This window comes from Oxyura jamaicensis, chromosome 6 (genome assembly GCF_011077185.1).
Source record: "Oxyura jamaicensis isolate SHBP4307 breed ruddy duck chromosome 6, BPBGC_Ojam_1.0, whole genome shotgun sequence".
In the NCBI taxonomy this organism is placed as follows: Eukaryota; Metazoa; Chordata; class Aves; order Anseriformes; family Anatidae; genus Oxyura; species Oxyura jamaicensis.
The window spans coordinates 32,196,914-32,215,530 of record NC_048898.1 but is presented as its reverse complement, the minus strand read 5'-3'; the positions used below and the strand labels follow the sequence as shown (position 1 = coordinate 32,215,530).

The following is an 18,617-nucleotide window of genomic DNA, read 5'->3' as shown; positions in this document are numbered from 1 at the left end:
AACTTCAACCTTCACTGATGAAAGATCGGCTACAAGTAAGAAAGTGTACAAGTAGAAAAATTCCTGAAATCCTTCATTGGTATCTTATCATGATAATAAAGCCCCTTCATCTTCTGATGTCTTGTTCGGATGTACGTCTCAAATAAGAGACAGGGGCCACAGAAAAGCCTTACCCCATGCAGGCTCGGTGTTGCACCAGATGCTCTAGCAGCGGGCAAACCGAGAAGTGTCTGTCACGCCATCAAGAGTCACACAGCCCATGATGCTCCGTGTACACGTGTTGCAAGAGTCCCATCGCTGCGTGCTGTCGCCTTGCCGGTCCTTGGTCGGAGATGTGACACCAACATCTACAAGATTGGCACACAGAGGGTGCAGCATCACCACCCTCTTAGAAAGGTGTTTAGTGGATAGCTGTCAGATCCGGACCACCAGGTTCTCCTGGGCAGTATGGCAACTGCTGGGTTTACCTTCTCTGCCTTTGGCTCAGAGAAGCATCACCTTTTTATCTTTTTTTTTTTTTTCCCCTTTTTCCTTTTTTTTTTCTGAGTGGCAGCATGTCATTGACAAGAGGGGAAAGGGCGAAAACGCCCCTTGTGGCTTTCCTAGAGGTAGGAAGAGGCGTGGGACTGTCCGTCTGCCAGCACGGAAGACTTACACGGGTGTTAGCTAATTGTGAACTTGTACCCTGAGCCTCATGACTTGGACGGACTCCACACCCAAGCTGCTGACTGGCGTAGGTCATGCCCTGAGGTGAGTAACTCTTCCTCTGAGCCGAGCAATGAGCCGTCACGGCCACCAAAGAACAGAACGGCAAGAGCAGCAAGCGTCCCGTTACACCAGGGCTCCCCCAGCACCGCCTTTGGCCCCACAACACACCCACCTTGTGCAGCCTTGCCCAGCTGGTGCCCAAGGCTGTGAGGGACTGGCCCTACCTCCGTGGAAGAAAATAACAACTACGGCTGGGATGCAATTCCTCAGCCTCTTCACACGCCTAATTCCCCATGACTTCAATGAGCATTTCTGCCAGAGAGCGAGCTGCGGCGTTATGCCTAACGACTGGCATGACTTAACTTGTTCCTTCATGTGACTGTATGGTCTACTTAGACGTCAAACTGTATTTTCTGGATAAGCACAATGAAGATAATAACCCTCTTTTCTCAAGTAGGTCAGGGCTTTCTTCTTTTCTGTGGGGCATATTATTGCAAAATGGGGAAATTTCAGGTCTTCTGTTTCTCATGTTTTGGTTAATGTCATGTGGAGTCTTTTAGGTACCGACAGGTAACTAAACAGTGAACATTAAGTTGCTGCTTTTTTTTCCTTTTTCTTTTTTTCTTTTTTTTTTTTTTCTTTTTCTTTTTTTCTTTTTTCTTTTTTTTTCTTTTTTTTTTTCTAAATCGCAGGAAATGCTGCATCTAGCTGACAGTAACTGCTTCAAGATCTATGGTAATAGCTACCGCCATGAAAAATGTGACCAATTTAAAATTTCAGCTTGATGACATTTATAGAAGAAAAGTGGGTATTTTCAGTGTCTTGATTGTAAGTGCCAAAATCAAAAGAGGAAAGAAAGTGATTCACAGAAGGATTGCAATGATCCTACAAAAAATTGTGATCAAGCCAATATGACATAGGAGTTTGAAGTCACTTTCTCTCCGATGTTAAATAACTAGACTCCAGCTGAGAGTTACTTCACATTGCATTTCTTTTTATCTCAAAATAATCCCATGCCAGCTTTAAAAACTAAATGTACATGTAGTATCTACACAGTCTGTGCTATGCCTGTATTTGAGCACGTAAAACCTTTTCTTCGTCTTCTTTCAGGCTTGCAGGATCCAGAAGAGAGAAAGCCCTTTCTTGCTTCAGGGTTATTGGTTTGGTTGGTTGGTTTTGAGACTCCGCATTTCAGACATGAATTTGCAGCGCTTTTTTTTATTTTTATTTTTTTTCAGCCTTAAAATTGTGGGCGTTTCACAAAAAAAATCATACCTTTAACTAGAAAAAAAGGGTTGCAATTGCTCCTAGATAATGACCGTTTACTTAAGAAACTTGGTGCAGTACAGCCATGCCCTCATTCGACAGACGTGATCGTGAAATGTATTTTGCAATGTCGCACCAAAGGCACAACCTTTAAGTGTTGAATACTTTGCGCGTTCAACTTTGGCTGCAGATGCAGGGCACTGTTCCTTGGCAGAATTAGGCTAGTTGGAGACATAAATATACTAGTAGGATTGAGCCTGACTGGGTGTGGATTTACGAAGAGCCCGGGATCATCTCTCTGCTCTACTCCCCGCTGACTGCGCACTGGGAAAATTTCCTCTGAGGGCATTTTTCTCCAACCGCATACACAATGCTGCTCCCTGCCATGCGGGCTTTGAGCCGCTTGGTTAGGAGATGTGACAGGGTTCCAGGACATTTCCATGGGGTTGTGTTTGTGTGTGGGGGAGATATGCAAATTCTGGGTGCTGTCAACCCAGTACACCGTGTTTTCTTTGTGGAAAAGCTACAGATTCTTTTCCAGCATAGACAGACTTGTCAGGACAATTTATGAGTCAAGAGGCATCCAGAAGTCAGCACTGCTGAGACTTTGCTTTTTGGTTTTAGTAAGGTGGGTTATATAAAAATAGTCTCAGTATCTTTTCACAGCATCTCTTCTTCTTTTGGACTAAAACCAGTGCACATTCACTACTCGTGTCTCAGGGGGGACCTTATTGCTCTCTGCAACTCCCTGAAAGGAAGGTGTGGGGAGCTGGGGGTCGGCCTCTTCTGACAGGTAACTAGTGATAGGACCAGAGGGAATGGCCTCACGTTGCACCAGGAGAGGTTCAGGTTGGAAACGAGGAGACATTTCTGTCAGAAGGAGCAGTCAGGCGTTGGGACGGGTTGCCCAGGGAGGTGGTGGCCTCACCGTCCCTGGGGGTGTTCAAGGAAAGACTGGACGTGGTGCTTGGGGACATGGGTTAGTGGGGTGGTATTGGTAGCAGGGGGATGTTTGGAGCAGATGATCTAGGAGGGCTTTTCCAACCCTCATGACTGTAAGGCCTTGTGAACGCCCCCGTTCCTTGGCCATACAGCGCTCACCAGGCACCGCTCGGCCTGGGGAAGGGCCGAGTTAGCTGACAGCCTAGATTGGGCACAAGCCCGTTTTTTTTATTTTGTTTTTATCTTTTTATTTTATTAACTTTTGTTTGGTTTTCCCCGTGCTCTCCCTTTCGTTCCCTCCCCAGGTGGGGCGGCGACACCCGGCTGCCGAGGGGGCTCCGTGAGCGCCCAGCGCCCAGCCCCGTCAGACCCCCGCGGGGGCAGTGGCCCTGAGGGGAACCCCGCCAACAGCCGCGGGGCAGGGGGCGGGCCCTCCCTAAGGGCTTGCGGCTCTTTCGCTCTCCGATTGGGCGAGCGCGGGGCGTTCTCCTCGACGAAGCCCAATGGGAGGCGGCGGCGGGGCGGGGAGGGGGAGGCGGCGGCCAATGGGCGGCGGGGCGTGAGGCGCGGTGACAGCTGCCGCCGGCTGCCTCCGCCTCTGCGCCGCGGGCCCCGGGCTGAGCAGCACGGCCGGCAGGTACGGGGCGGGCCGGGCCCGGCCTCGCTTCTCGCCTCACGCGGGGGGCTCTGGCGGCGGCCGTGAGGGAGGGGAGTGGGGTAGGTCCGCGTTACCGTGCGGGAGGCCTGTGTGCTTCGCCCCGGGGCCGTTGGGGTCCCGCCGGGGTCCCTGAGACCCGTCGTCCCCAACGGGCCTGAGGGGAGCTCGCAGCCCGCCCGCTGCCACCCGCCTCCGCCAGAGCGCGTTGCCCAAAGCCCCGTTTATTTAATGTTTTTCTTAGCCCTGCCGAGGCAAAGCCGGCCCAGGCGGGTCTGTTTCCTTCCAGCTGAAGGTGGTGTAAGCGGAGCAGCGTTACTGAAGGGCTGCTGTGGAGGAGAAGCTGATTCCCATCTGCCAAAACCGCTCGGCAGGGACGGCTGGCTCAGTTTCTGATGCAACACCTCCCCGCTTGCTGAAACGCCTGCCTCCTGCCCCCAGCGCTGCCACGCTTCTCTTCCTCGCAGCCCGTAACAAGTTCCTGCTTTCCCCCCTGCTGCACCGTTCCTTTTTCCTGAGGTTGCTGCTCGGCTCGCCTTGCTGATCGCCAGGAGCAGACCTCTCCTCACTTTTCGGCTCCAGATGCAACGAGAATTCGCGGTTTCGCTCTGCCTTGCTCAGGGTAACTCCCCCCATGCTCAGCTAAAGTGATGTGGCCTCACTTCTGCAGCTTGCAGGTCGTTTCTATGCCTGGGGGGGAAGTCTTTTAGGGATTTCTGATTAAGATTTGCCAGCCTGAAAGAAGAGTAGTCTGTAACTCCGTGCAGAAAGGTAACACTCTGGTGAGGGGCAGGTAAGAGTTTCATTCCTTTACAGCTTTCATTTCAGGGATATATGGAGAACGTACAAAAATAAAGAAGCTTATCACTGAATTCGTTGCCCTGCCAGGGAGGTGTGTCGGGGGCAGGATGGCACAGACCAATGGCATTTAAGGGGTTAAGCAAGTTGAGTTTTTGAGTGGTGCGGTTGATCCGAGTTTCTGTCGAGATTGTTCTTCTGTGAAGACATATTGATCTTTTTTTTATTTTTTTGCAAAATCTTTGAGTGACAGTCTTGAAAAGTATTAACACAAACTGCTAATACTTAACAGCCCCGAGCTGGTAAAATGCCCAGGGCTGAGGAGCAGCAGCTGATCTCCTGCTGGAACGGGGACTACTGATTCTGGCCCAGCTGATTGTGGTAGATGCAGGAAATAGTTTTTCTGGCTTTGCTTAGAAATGAGGAACAGCAATATAACATCGGGGGAATCTGCTGGAAAAAACGCCTCTGTTTAAGGTGACTCATCCAGTGTGCAGTCCTTTACCAAAATAAATTTAGAGTAATCTGTTGCTGCAAGCAGCCTGAAACAACAGTCTTTTCCTATAAACTTTGCCTGTGTTCTCCTGTTTTATATGCATCTTTTGCTTAGGTTTTGCAGTATAATTCTGTTGTTAGGTGGTGTGCCAGTGTTGAGGTTCCTTAGAAAGCTCTTCAGTTTGCTCTGAAGTCTGTTGCAAAGGAGGCTGCATTTGATAATCAGAGCACTTGTCAGTGTCCTCTTCGTTGGGGGCTAATGCCTTCTGCCAGTTTGTAAGTGTGATGTTGTGCAAGACTGGGATCTTCAGCTCTGACTGCTCTTGGCCTTGCTGAAGTGAGCATCTCTGCCTTGGCTCTCTGCTGTCCCAAGTACTCTTGTCCTTCTCTTACGCTTCTATAAGAACAAGTCGTACGTGGAATAATCCTCTGCTCCTTCAAGCTTTCACAGACATCTTGGGCCTTTCTGGTGTTAGTGCTTTCCTGTGAATGAAATGATGCAGAACGTTCCTGCAAAGAATTCTTTTCACGCTGTCCTGGTGTTGTGTTTTACGTGGTTCTTAATTCTTTATCATAATTTGGAAGTGCTATCAGAGAACTGTGGAAACGATTTACATTTCAGTGTCAAATACAAATCTGAAAAGATTTGCTGGATCTTGAAGTTCTGCTTTCCATTTTAATGGACTTGACAAGTTTGTTTCCAAGGACATGTTAGCTATAGAAGTCTAGGAATATTAATTACAGTCTTTGGTAAATGTTTATGGAATTTAACTAGAAAGATGCCACCTGCTGCTTCAGGAATTAGACCATGGTTCTGTTCTTCCTTTTTGAAGGCTTAATTGTGTGGTTGCTCTGACAGAACAGGAAGGGGAAAAAATGCAGTGGAAGTTCAAGTTCCTAATGTTTTTCCTGAGTATGTTTCATGAAGTTTTACCCTCAGGTTATCCGTAGATATTAACAGCACAAGGTTATGTATTCAGGGGAAATCCATCATTTTTCCTCAGAAAAATGCAAGGTGCTATAAAGATGGTTAATACTTGTTTAGCTGTGACTTTCCATTCGTTTTTTCATTGCCTTGAAATGCCCCTAACAAGGAGCTCTTTATCTGTAGCTGGATACGCTTTAACATCAGGAATGCAGCTTACACAAAAAGCCACTAACTTGACTTCTTAAAGCTGACCTCAGTTAAAACTAATCTGTCCTTTATCAGTCTGATATTATCAGCTAAACATTATTTGGGTCAGGTGTTTCTCTCCAGCATTATGTTATTTACTTTCTGATTCTGTGTTGAGATTTCTCTTAAGGAAGTCTGCGTCAGATGAAAGGCATTTCAGCAGCCCCAGAAGCTTGACAAACTTAGCTTTCTGATTGTTTCCCTGCTCTGCTAAATGTAGCTTGTATTAATAGATTTAGTTGCAATTTAAGGCACAAATCAAAATTGCTTTCATAGGTAAAATTAGGGGACTGGCTCGTAGGCTTGCTGAGTTGTGCAGTTTTTGTTCTGTTACTGGGAGTGTACATTAAAATAGGAAAAAAAAACAACTTAGTTGAAGTCAGTGCTGCGTTCCTTTATACTTCATACAAGGTTTCCTGATTGCAGTGCAGAACGGTTGGGAAACCTGTAATCCTGGCAGTAGAAGCACTTTAATCGCGTCATATATTTGTTCAGAAGTACTGTCAGTGCTAATTATTAACCTCTTTTGATTTTTTTTTTCCAGATCTATCACGGCATACCTGAAGTCAGCAATGTTTTCCAAGCTCACCCGCCCTCAGAGCCTCGCTGTTCTCTGCCGAGGTGTTCATGCTTCGCTGAGTTCTGCTACCTCAGTTGCTACTAAAAAAACAGTTCAAGGACCTCCGTCCTCTGATTACATATTTGAACGTGAGGCTAAGTATGGGGCCCACAATTACCACCCACTGCCTGTGGCTCTGGAGAAGGGAAAAGGTATTTTATTTTGGTTGCCCTGGGTGCTGTCAATGGGGTGTGTGTACGTCATGATTTTGACCTAACCAGTTTCAAAACTTTTCTTGGCGGGCTGGGAGCAGAGAAGATTGAGATAACTGATGACATAAAGATAGATAATTTGCTGGCCATAGCTCTATGAGGCCTTATGCTGCATAATTCAGAATAACCCAGCAAGAAATCTTCAGGCAGCTTTGTTTCTTCTGTTGCCTTGTATGGAGATCTTCAGCGTTAAGGTGAACATGGAAAGCTGCATGGGATCCCTGTTTAAGTGATTACTTCACCTTGTGTCCTGCTCCTGTGTTATGGCTTAACTTAAATTTACTGTGATTTTTAACTATATTTAAGGGGATTTGCTGCTCTGCAGGTTAGGTTCTATGACTGTGTCCTGAAAGGCTGTCAACATGGTGATTCAAGAGTGTGGATACGTGTCTCGATAGTTCAGAGCTGACAGTCTCTTAAGTTGTGAGAGTATATAGATTCTCTTGCTTTTCTTTTTTCTTTTTAATGATCTTTATTTCTTACTAATTCTCTTTCAGAAGTATTCTTCTCTGTTATCTTTTTGGACCCAAAACGGGACTTGGAAGCAGTATTCTCCTTCTACTTACTTAGTGGAATAGCAGCTTTATGTGGGAAATCCTTCTTCTCTTGATTCCTCATTGACACTTACTTATATTGCATTAGCTTTTGGCTTGTGCTACCTTTATCAACTGTTTATTTTCCAGTCACAGTGCGTCTTGTGGGCTTACCTGAAAGAGGGTAGACCTGAGTACTCCAGAGAACAGCGAAAATGCAGCTTAGATTTGACTAGGTTGCATTGCAACTCTTAATTTATACCATTTACTATTCTCTCTCCTTTTTATGATTTTGTGTATTTACCACACTTTTTTTTTTCTAGGTATTTACGTGTGGGATGTTGAAGGCAGAAAGTATTTTGACTTCCTAAGTGCTTACAGTGCTGTTAATCAAGGCCACTGTCACCCAAAGATTGTGAGCGCTCTGAAAGCTCAGTCTGAAAAACTGACCCTTACGTCTAGAGCGTTTTACAACGATGTGCTCGGTGAATATGAGGAGTTTGTCACCAAAATGTTCAATTATAACAAAGTTCTTCCAATGAACACAGGTAAAAGAAAAAAGAATTTTATTTCCATTTTATTTCTTTCCATGAGAATCAACAGTTCTGTGCTGCGTTCATTACTGCCTCGATGACCTGTCGGATGTACAAATGTGATAATGGTGCTGCTTTATGTTTTAGGAGTGGAAGCTGGAGAAACTGCCTGTAAGTTGGCTCGGAAGTGGGCTTACGTTGTAAAAGGCATTCCGAAATACAAAGCAAAAATTATTTTTGCAGGTACGTGAAGTGCATGTTATGAGTTGAGGCCTTGAGGAGGAAGGCAGCTCTAGACACTGGCTGTAGCACTCGTCCTGTAGCTGTAGGGGTTACACTGCAGTATTCTTAATGCTTCGATTCCTTCACTGGAGGAAGGAAATCACTGTTAATGAAGTGGTTTATAAAGCTTTATAAATAGCAATTGGATATATAAAGTAGGTGTTATTTGTACTACTTAACCCTTTTTGTTGTCAGATACTGCTTAATAGCTGCCTCAAGTCAAATGGAAGCTGCATTCATCCTCTGTGCTCTTTTAATTGCCGCTTGGGTGTTAAAGTACAGTATCTTTTTATTCCTTCTTTCTCGTGATGCCTTTCATTTAAATTAAACTGTTGTGACCCCTCTCAAAAATCCCACATTTGGGATAACCTCCTTCCTTCAAACACTCCCTACAAGTGTTTCTCTTCTGCGTTCTTTAAGGTATTGCAGAAGCTGGCTCTAATCCAGTAAAGCCATTTTGTAGTCTTGATCATACAACAAAGGTAACAGCAATCTTGCTAAAATTGATAAGAGGTCCTGATTATCTAAGTGGTATGCTTTCACCCTTCGCCTGCTCTGCTTGGCTATATTACAGGGAAAAGCTGCCTACCACTGAAGAAGCTACTGTGCTTTGCTGAAAAATGACTGCTTAGGTCTAGTTCAAATAACTTCTATTTGGTATTCTTTGGTTGTAGGTGAAGTGCTTTTTACTGATTCTGCTGCTTTTCAATGGCTCTGCATTTTATACAACTTTCCAGAATAAAGCCTATTAATAGGTGATTTATGTATTTATTTGTTATTGTTTGTTGGTTGCTACAGCTGCGCTCTGTTTCTGACTTCTGGTGCAAGTCATTGCTGGACCATAAATTGTCATTAGATTGCGTTTATAACCTGAAACTCAAAGTTGGATACTGAGTTATGTTTTCTAGGGCCAATTAGATTAGTTTTTTCTTCTTCTGGGAATTCTTTAAACTAATATCACAGAATTGTAGGGGTTGGAAGGGACCTCGAAAGATCACTGGGTCCAACCCCCAAATAAGGGCAAAAAGAGCACAGTAGAAATGAAATTGGTGTGTGTGGGGGGGGAGACTTGTAATGAATTCTTTATCTTCATTATTCTTATTAAACTAAGTTGACACTAGGTTGATTCAACAGAAATATCAAAATGTGCCTTTTAGGCTCACTGGCCGCTTTATTCCTAGGACTTAAATTCTGGATGGTATTTTCTTTCTGTATTTAATGTGTACTATTTATGTAAAACCTGCACATCTTCCTCAGGCTTCTAGGCTACTACTTTCAGACTACTGACAAGAGTTCATGGAAGTTATTTTGTATACTTGCCAGGTCACCTAGTAATATTTGTTTGTTTTTCCAATGTGCTTTTGTTAAAGCAACCTGATGTATTTAAGGCATCAATGTAAACTGCTAACAATTGCTGGAAGGATGCTAATGTTACAAAACTCTTAAAATTCATTAGCAGGTCAAAAATATGATGTCCTGCAAACTGTTCTGGCTCTTAGTTTTGTAATGAACCTGTGCCAGTTATCTTAGGTGAAAATGCATCATGATTTTGTCAATGAGATGTTAGTTTTATATATATATAAATTATTATTATTTTTTTAGCTGGCAACTTCTGGGGCAGAACGATGTCTGCTATCTCCAGTTCTACAGACCCATCCAGTTATGATGGATTTGGACCCTTTATGCCAGGTTTCGAAGTGATCCCATACAATGACCTACCAGCTCTTGAGGTATTGGAAATCATTTTACTGTGTCTCTTAGGTAAATAGCAAGGCAGGAAAAGCAGAAGCTTGTCATTTGAAACATGTGCTAAGAAATAGGTATTTCTTATATATGTTTAGATACAAACGTTATGGTTACCTGCAAGTAATGTGTGTAAATTCTCCTTTGGTTTTGATTTTCAGTTTACTTTAGGAGGTAAAAGGAAAACAACAAGATCTGTTTCGTTTCCCTCGTTGCTAAGATGTTTCAGGTACAAATAAAGAACAGCAAATAAACCACAAGGGGATTCATGTTATTGCTTAAAGTAAAATTTATTCTAAAGTTGGGTGTGGATTCTAAAGTTATTATCTTGACTTAATTTTCTCAGAAATGCTAAGGATTCTCCATGACTGGATAACTAGAATTTAATGCAGTTGCTTACCAGTCTTGCAAACTTCCTAGCATCCTTAAAAACATGCTAGGCTGGCAATTCACTCAAGTTACTGAAATGCTGCTGATTCTGCACTGTCAAGCTGTTGGAGTGTTGACCTTAATTAAAACTTCTCACACTCATAGTCTGGGTTTATGCATTGGAGGGTAGATGGTGCTTGATAGCAGCCATAGGGTAACTGGGTTTGGGACAGATATGCCTGCCTCCTAGGAGCTTGTTTAGGGGAAACCAAGGTCTCTCTGTGTGTTATAGTTGCTTTGTGGAGTAGCTAAATCAGCTTTGAACCTAAGTAAGGCTGTTCATTGTGAAAGCTCTCTAAGTATTTACTGGCTTTCAGCCAACTTTATTGAGGCTTTGAATGCGATCTGGAGACCTAGAACCCACATCCATGTCCATCAGCCTAATAACGGAATTTATTCTGTTTACGGGGCAGTATTAAGGAAAGCTGTAGTAAATTTGTACTGGGAATCTTAGTATCTTCTGAGTCTTGTAGACTTGTAAACCTTTTAGAGCTTGATAGTGCAAGAATGTAGCTGTGGACTTTGCTTTAAGATGACAGCTTTGTACTAGAGAGCCTTCATTCCTTTTTGCTGGAGGTGAACTGGGGAAAGCATTGAGCAATTGTTTGTCTTGTATGGGGTAATGCAAAACTGAGTATGCTTCTGAGGTAACTTATGAACTGATCTGACAATCTACTTGTCTGGCTTTGTAGTTTTGAAGGCTCGTAATTCCCCGAGCGAGCACACCAACTGATCTTTAGAGGCAAGCAGTGACATAGGCTTCTGTGTTGGAACTGAAGTGGCACTCTAACTGCCTGACATGAATACTGTTACCTGCATTTAGAATCGAAAACAAGAGTGACAGCTAGGTTTTGCTATGTGTGTTCTCTCCATATTTTGTAAATGTGACCTGAGTACAAGTTTTTTTTCTTTCTGTGCACATCATATTTACAGCGGGCGCTTCAAGATCCCAACGTAGCAGCTTTCATGGTTGAACCAATTCAAGGTGAAGCAGGCGTGGTTGTTCCTGACAAAGGTTATCTCACGGGAGTGCGGGACCTCTGCACAAAACACAATGTAAGGAATTCATTATAACAAGGTGGCTTAAAATCTTAAACTGTGTCTCCTGGCATGTCGTATAAGGTTATTCTTGTGCAAGGTATAGAACTTCAAATGCTGTTTAATAATTTCAGTGGATTAGGGTAGGGTTACTTAGACTTCCTGCTTCCTTTCCAGGAAGTACTTCTTAGCAGTGCTCACTTTTCTCTGTTTATTATTGCTGTCACCAATGTAGGTTTCCAATAGAAGTTCTTGAAACTGCATTCGTTTTAATTGAACTCTACATTTCTTTTTCACTTCTGTTGTCGCTGGGTACTGCTAATGCTCATAAGCAGGCTGCCCTCCCTTATTTCAGCATCAGCTTGGCCAGGCTCTTCTACAGGTCTAGGCCATGTCCTTTGTAAATGTAAGGAAAACAACAAAAGTTTTACTGATTCATGGCTTTTTATTCCCATGGAGCCTGTCTGATTTGAAGATCAACACTTTGTTCTAATAGAATGCTGATTCTGTATTTGAAAATGTTACCCTTAAATTATTCCAAACCTGAGAGCAGGCTATTGACATATGAGTAATGAAGTTGCCTTCGCTGTTACTGTGATACTTATCTCACAGAAAAAGTAGTACTCTAAAAATTCTAGCACATGACAGTAGTGCAGCTTAGGAAAATGAGATCAAAAACTTGTGTGTAGGTTTTCAGAGTTATTTAGACACTGAGGCATCAGACCGACACAAGCAGAGTTGTTAAAATGGCATTTTTCAGAAGCTCTCAAAGGTCAGTTTCTGAACAATACGCTTGGAGTAAAAGATGGACTAATCCTAACTTTTTGGAAATCTTTCTTGCTGTTGTAGTGTAAATAGATTCTGTTTGAACAGGGACCAAGCCTGTGTGGAGTATTCCTTATGTAGCAGAGAATCTTTGTTAAAGATGTCAGTGAGAAGTAGGACAGCACGTTTACTTTTCGCTAGTTTGACATTTCACAGGATGTGTGTGTCTTGAGGGGGTAAAAGAAGCGCACGTAGTGCGATACAGCTGGAAGGTCTTTCACTGTGTGCAACTCTGCTGTACTGTTTGAACTGAAGTAGGAATGGGAGTGAAAAGTCCTTTTCTCTAACGTGTTTTTTCTTTTAATCTCTATAAAGGTTCTGTTTATTGCCGATGAAATACAGACGGGTTTAGCCAGAACAGGAAAAATGCTAGCTGTTGACCATGAAAATGTGAGACCTGATATAATTCTCCTTGGAAAGGCCCTTTCTGGTGGCTTATATCCTGTGAGTAACAAAAAAATAATAAATCCAGTAGCTGACTAATCATTTTTTTAAGTAATTAGTACTGCAAGTCTACTAGTTGGAAGACAAATTTGATGTTTGTTGTGCTTGGAAATCGGTGTTTATAAGATTAACTAATTTGTGACCCGGATAGTAGAGCCTGTGAGTGGTAGGTCAGAAAATTACGGAATACATAGTTACATGTATAACTGAAATGGCTAGAGTATACTGAACTTTCTGTGTTGATACTTGAATCGTTAATGTGGCACATTATTAGGTGTCATCTTCTTAGGCTGGGAGTTTTTCGGTGTTTTGGTCCTTGTCAATTCATTGAATAATTGTGGTGTATCTCTGTTTACTTCAGTTTGATAATATCAGGAAAATAAGTGTCCAGTGGCCAGCCTTCCATTCTGGAATCACTGTTTAATTTCTTACACTGTCTCTGGACAGCAGTTCATCACAGTCTTGCTGTAATGAATTTCTGATTAACTTTGTATAAGGGGAAAAAAATGACGTGCTAAAACATCACCTATTAAAAGCATTTTTCTGAACAATTGGCATTAGTTCACTTGTTTGTCATGCCCACATGACTGGATTTATCCCCCTGCAGTGACATAAATTTCTGCTGATTAGGCTGGAAGCTGCAACCTGCCTTGAGCTGTTTTGGCTGGTTTTTGAGTTGTTAAACAGAGTTATGAAACTGAAACTCCTGAAGTAATATTCATTTTGGAGACACGCCTCCCTACTGTAGTTAGCTGCTGGATGTTACCAGTTAGCTAAGTGTATCTAAGGGGATTAAGCTGTTACGTGATTGTCACATGTGCGCCCTTCTGCACAGAGCTAGGAATGTAAATGTAACTTAACCGCCATGGGATGAAAAGCACCCTTTCCTGAGCCCTGAGGAAAAGTTTACTTTGGAGAGATTTAAGTTTACTGTTCTAAATTATGTAGGTAAATGAGTTAGCTGACCTTGCCGTTCTAGGTCTCGGCAGTGCTGTGTGATGATGAAGTTATGCTGACCATTAAGCCTGGTGAACATGGATCTACATATGGAGGAAATCCGTTAGCCTGTCGTGTTGCAATGGCAGCGCTGGAGGTTTGTGTGTTTTAATATTTGGATTCTAAAGAAAAAAGGGTGTCACACTGACATGGTCTTTGCTTAAATAAGTAACATTATTGCTGTTATGATACAAATAGAAATTTATCTTTAAGTAGCAATGAAAAATTGGTAGTTAACTATATGCATATAAGTTAATATCATAAAATGGCTTGGGTTGGAAGGGACCTTAAAGGTCATTTCACTCCAACCCCCTACCATGAGCAGGGACACCTCCCACCAGATCAGGTCGGCCCAGGCCCCATCTGGCCTGGCCTTGAACATTTTCAGGGACGGGGCATCCACAGCTTCTCTGGGCAACCTGTTCCAGTGCCTCAGTACCCTTACAGTGAAGAATTGCCTCCTAATGTCTAATCTAAATCTATCCTCTTTTAGTTTCAGATCACAAAACAAATTCTAAAGTCTTAGCTGAAAATGTACCCTAATTTCTGTGTACTTTATTGTCTTAAATCTAGGACAAGGTTTAAGGTACTTAAATTCGGTAGAATGATTTTTACTAATTTCACTGAGTCATTTTAAAAATGGTATGTTTTATTATGCCATAGTTAAGAGTTTGCTGCTCTGTGAGCTTCATAACACACATGCCACTGGAGCTCAAACAAAAGCTAGTAAAATATCGTGTCCAGAGACCATATTTTAAACATTCAGTAACTGCATAATTCACAACATTTAAGGAAGTCACTCAAAAAGCCACATCATTGCCTGATACAGGGACTTGGGCAGACTCAGATTAAGGGTCTTCAGAGCTTTATCTTTTACTTGGGGAGGAGGAAAAAAAAGACAACTGGAAAACAGTTTAGAGATTTATGTTTGTTGTAAACACAAATGAGCGAAGGCTTAAAGATAACTGGCTTGGATGTGCTAACTTTGCAGTGGCACCTTGGATGAGTCAGCTTTTGTATCTCAGCAATTGTAATGTCACTGTGTACCATGCTGGAGTAGGCAACTGAAACAAATGCATTGCCCTTCAGTTGACTGCGGTTCTAACCTTCCTTTAGGTAATTGAAGAGGAAGACTTGGCTAAAAATGCAGAAATAATGGGTAACATATTAAGAAATGAGCTCATGAAGACACCGTCTGATATTGTAACTTGTGTCAGAGGAAAAGGACTGCTCAATGCGATTGTAATCCGGGAAACCAAAGGTAAGGAAATAAAATCAACTGCAGAGTCGTAGCATGACAAATAATTTTCAAGTTGAAGTTGCAAGTATCTATGTGGAGTAGGGATGTAGCTTATAGTCATCTTGTTTGGGTTCTGATCTTGGCACTGTAGTACCGTCCGTAAATTTATTTGAGTGACTGTGTGCTATTAAAAGTAAGAAGCTTTTACTGTCTAAGTCTAAACTTTTTTAACAACGTGAATTATTTTATGGCTGGATAATGTTCAGACCCGATGGTGAACTTAGCTCCCCACAAATGCCCCTTTGTCTGCTCACCTGGAGATAACTGGCCTTGTCTGGAAATAGCTGTTCTGTCACACTATGGAAAGTTTGGCTGAGGTTGTTTATTCCAGGACAGTAAGGTGAGTACTGGAAGGCATAAGGAAGGAAGGAGTTAAGGACTGAAAACAAGTTTCTAGGGATTAACACACTGAAGTACACCAGAAGAAATTGTTTTAAAGCCGGAGCAGACAGTAATTTCTTTGTCATCAATATACTAAGTGACAAAGTGCTGCAAGGGAAGGGTAGTAATTTCTTAAGACATATGCCTGGATTTCAGTGCATCATGCATAAAAGTAACCTTGTCTGAAGTCCTGTCCAGGCTTTCTTTCCCTTATCTGCCTCTTTCAGGCTTCTGTTTCTTCTAATTTTCTTCTTTAATCTATTGCTGCACGTAGACGGTATCTCACCTGTGAAAGAGCAAAGCTCAGGTTTTGCAGCAGTCTTAAATATTCACTGCAAATTCTGGAGAGCTGCTCGGATGTCACCACTTCACTTGTGAGAATGAACACGCTTGATTTTTCTCACTGCTAGATGGCAAGCAGTTTACAGTCTGGCTCCTCGTTCCACGTGCTGCAATTGTGCCGCTTTCTCTGCCACAGTGTAAGTGTCTTCCCTCTAATTGCAGACTACGATGCCTGGAAGGTGTGTCTGCGGCTTCGTGATAACGGACTTCTTGCCAAACCTACGCATGGTGATATCATCCGGCTGGCACCGCCTCTGGTGATTAAGGAGGATGAAATCAGAGAGTGCATCGAAATAATCCATAAGACCATTCTGTCCTTCTGAAAACGTGGCTGTCAAAGTGTATCTGCTGACTGACCCAAGCTGGTGTGTTGTTATCTGTGCGATGAAGGCCTGCACGTGAAGCAAGCATCTTTAATTCCTTTTATCTAAGAGGACTTAAGTCTTTAAAAAAAAAAGAAAAAAAAAAAGCTATGTCTTTTATTTTCTTCAGAACCATTATAATTTAATGATGATTTGAAAGAGCTTCCAATCTTGGAATACTTGGAGATGAAGTGATGAGGTTCTGTTCATCTAGTCCGAACTTACCAAATTGTTGAGTCAGAATGTTTGAGGGGGCATGTCTGTAGAAATCTGCTTAATTACTGAAAGTCTTGGCTAAAGTTGAGAGTATAACTTATATATATTATTTTACTAAGGGTGGTCTTGAGCTCTCAGAACTCTCCCAGGCATCACATTTGGTATTTTTGCCTCTTGGTGGGATGTTTGTAGTGGGGAAGCACTTGCCATTATGGTAGAATTTCAGTTTCTCATTTACAACTAGAAAAAACAGTGCTGAAACTGGGTGTTGTGCCGGTGATCTTGACAAGCATCAGGCTGTGTTCTGTGTGTAAAGCATTTTGGTTTTGTAACTAGAGTTGCTGCTCTCAAGACTGGTCTCGGTGTTCGGCTTTGCAATCTTGTAAAATAGATCTGAGTACACAGATCTGTTTTTACTGTTACAAAACTTCCTATAATCTGGATGTTTGTATTAAAACATGCCTTGCTTTAAAAACAAAAAAAGTGCAATTTAAATCCACAGTGTACTGAAAAAGAGTGAGCCCCACAGAAACTTGCGGTCACCTCTGTCCAGAGTCACAGCGGTCCGTGTTTCTATCTGTTTTTATATGGCAGCTCTTGCTGTCCTTTTTTTTTTTCCCAGGATGAGTGCTTCTGCACTTTGGTGCCTTTAGATACCCAGTTATGCATGCAGTTGTGGAGTTGGCTACTATTCTTACCCTAGGTTGTTGTTTTTGTGTTAACTACCTGAGGCTAAACCCTGATTAATCAGTGTTAAAGCAAAATGCTCCCTTTGCCAAGCATAGGGGTTAAATGTAGTCGTGTGTTCATAACTGGAGATGGTAAATAATGCTGCGGTGCTTGAAAGGCAGCGTGGTTCATAGAAATGACCCAATCTGCCCTTCAGGATCGCAGTGAGTGCCTTACACAGGTGTGTCCCTTACGTGGTTTCAGACAAAATGCATGGTCATCTGCCATGGATGAAGTAGGAGGGACTCAAGTTGGAAACGTCTCATTTTTCTAAGGGGTGGTGTGTCACCCTGACTGTTAGCCTCAGGAATAGGAATGAAATGCAGGAAGGTGCTGCCTAGGAAGGCTGGCATTGCTGCAGGCCGTGCTTATGCAATCTGACTGGAAAGGTGAAGTAACTGAAAGAAACTCTAAAGTGAACATCGTTGCTGGAGTCCTTTCCAAAAGGTAAACCCCACAAAATCCTTAGCAGCCCCAAAGCTTTATTTCATAGAGCAGTAGGGCTGGCAGGAGCCAAGGACGTGATCAGGTCCATTCCCCTGCCCCAGTTATGTTTGCTTAACTGCCTGAAAGGGCTCTAGGGCAGAAGACTCCTTTTGTTTCAGTGCTTCCTTGTCCTCACAGTTAGCAAGTTTCCTACCGCATTGTCTGTGTCTCTTGCTGCCCATTTAGACTGTCCGTCAGGGCCACAGAACGGGTTATTTTCCTTCTGTACAACAGTCTTTAACATGTGTAAAGATTGTTATCAGTCCTGTTTCAGTGGTTTCTCCTTCTCTAGGCGAGATTCTATTACTTTCCTGCAAGGTAACGTTTCCCTTCCCCAGTCTTGCTGTCCTGTGATTCACTGCTCCAACCACGGCCTCGCTGATGCTGAGCAGAGCTAGACGTGTTTGTGTCAGACTGCAGTTTATGCCTAAGCATTGTCGTTTGGCTTTTCTTGCAGTGGCATATTTTTATTTCTCAGCTTGTGCTTCCAGACTCCCTTTTGTGCGAACTGTTTTGAAGAACAGCTTTGAACCTGTTTGTCTTCATTTTGTTTGTTTGTGTAACAAGCAAGCATAACCTGCATGTAACATTTTGTTCTGGTTTACTGTCTTTCATCCTCTCTTACTCAGAAGGTTTCTCTGGCTTTGGTACCAATTTCAGCTCTAATCTTGTTGTCCAGCCCACTTTCCAGTTGCAGACTAACTGGGCCGAGTCTGCTCAGAGCTTGATTTTTTTTCTGTTTATACAGCAGATCATTGCTGACTGATTTCTGGGCTTTTTATTCATCCCATGGTTGCTTCCTCAATCTCACTTCCTTGATGAGCTTAGGAAAATCGAGGTATGTAAAGCCTTTCTGAAGACAAGTCAAAAACCGTCATCTTAAATTACACTTATTTAATGACTGGGTAATTAAAGATTTTTCCTTTTTGACCTGAAAGTTGCCCTCAATTGTTCCCAGAGCCACAGCTCCCCGTGTGAGGAAGGTAGGTGTATTGTACCTGCCTAAGCAGCTCAGAGATTCAGGAGCAGAGTTAAGGAACTACATACGCTGTTTTGGGAGCAAAGACAGGAACCCAGGACTTCTCTTCCCAGACATTGACCCTGAAACC

At 42.9% G+C, this 18,617-nt stretch overlaps 1 protein-coding gene and 1 long non-coding RNA gene across 5 annotated transcripts; one reads left to right on the top strand and one right to left on the bottom strand.

Annotated features, from left to right (window-relative positions):
- The first annotated feature begins 3,426 nt into the window (after nucleotides 1-3,426).
- OAT (ornithine aminotransferase) lies at nucleotides 3,427-16,186 on the top strand. 4 transcript variants are annotated; one of them, XM_035330039.1, is made up of 10 exons: nucleotides 3,427-3,553; nucleotides 6,583-6,809; nucleotides 7,726-7,950; nucleotides 8,083-8,178; nucleotides 9,820-9,947; nucleotides 11,323-11,445; nucleotides 12,568-12,696; nucleotides 13,676-13,789; nucleotides 14,809-14,953; nucleotides 15,878-16,038. In XM_035330039.1, exons 2-10 carry the CDS (start codon nucleotides 6,611-6,613, stop codon nucleotides 16,036-16,038), a joined length of 1,320 nt encoding a protein of 439 aa, XP_035185930.1. In that variant the 5' UTR covers nucleotides 3,427-3,553; nucleotides 6,583-6,610. The 4 variants fall into 4 exon arrangements, with proteins under 4 accessions (XP_035185930.1, XP_035185931.1, XP_035185932.1 ...); XM_035330040.1 differs by lacking the exon at nucleotides 3,427-3,553 and adding an exon at nucleotides 4,241-4,364; XM_035330041.1 differs by lacking the exon at nucleotides 3,427-3,553 and adding an exon at nucleotides 5,230-5,252.
- A 337-nt stretch (nucleotides 16,187-16,523) lies between these two features.
- LOC118169082 lies at nucleotides 16,524-17,355 on the bottom strand. Its single transcript, XR_004751916.1, has 2 exons — nucleotides 17,107-17,355; nucleotides 16,524-16,931 (listed from the first exon to the last, which is right to left on the bottom strand). It is a non-coding gene; the product is annotated as an uncharacterized LOC118169082 (long non-coding RNA).
- Between the last annotated feature and the right edge of the window lie 1,262 nt (nucleotides 17,356-18,617).

Excerpts from the sequence above, each read along its gene's own strand:
- OAT (XM_035330042.1), top strand. The coding sequence starts at position 6,611 with ATGTTTTCCAAGCTCACCCGCCCTCAGAGCCTCGCTGTTCTCTGCCGA. Across the intron at positions 12,697-13,675 it reads TTTCTGGTGGCTTATATCCT|GTCTCGGCAGTGCTGTGTGA; the intron begins GTGAGTAACAAA and ends TTGCCGTTCTAG. Across the intron at positions 13,790-14,808 it reads TTGCAATGGCAGCGCTGGAG|GTAATTGAAGAGGAAGACTT; the intron begins GTTTGTGTGTTT and ends ACCTTCCTTTAG.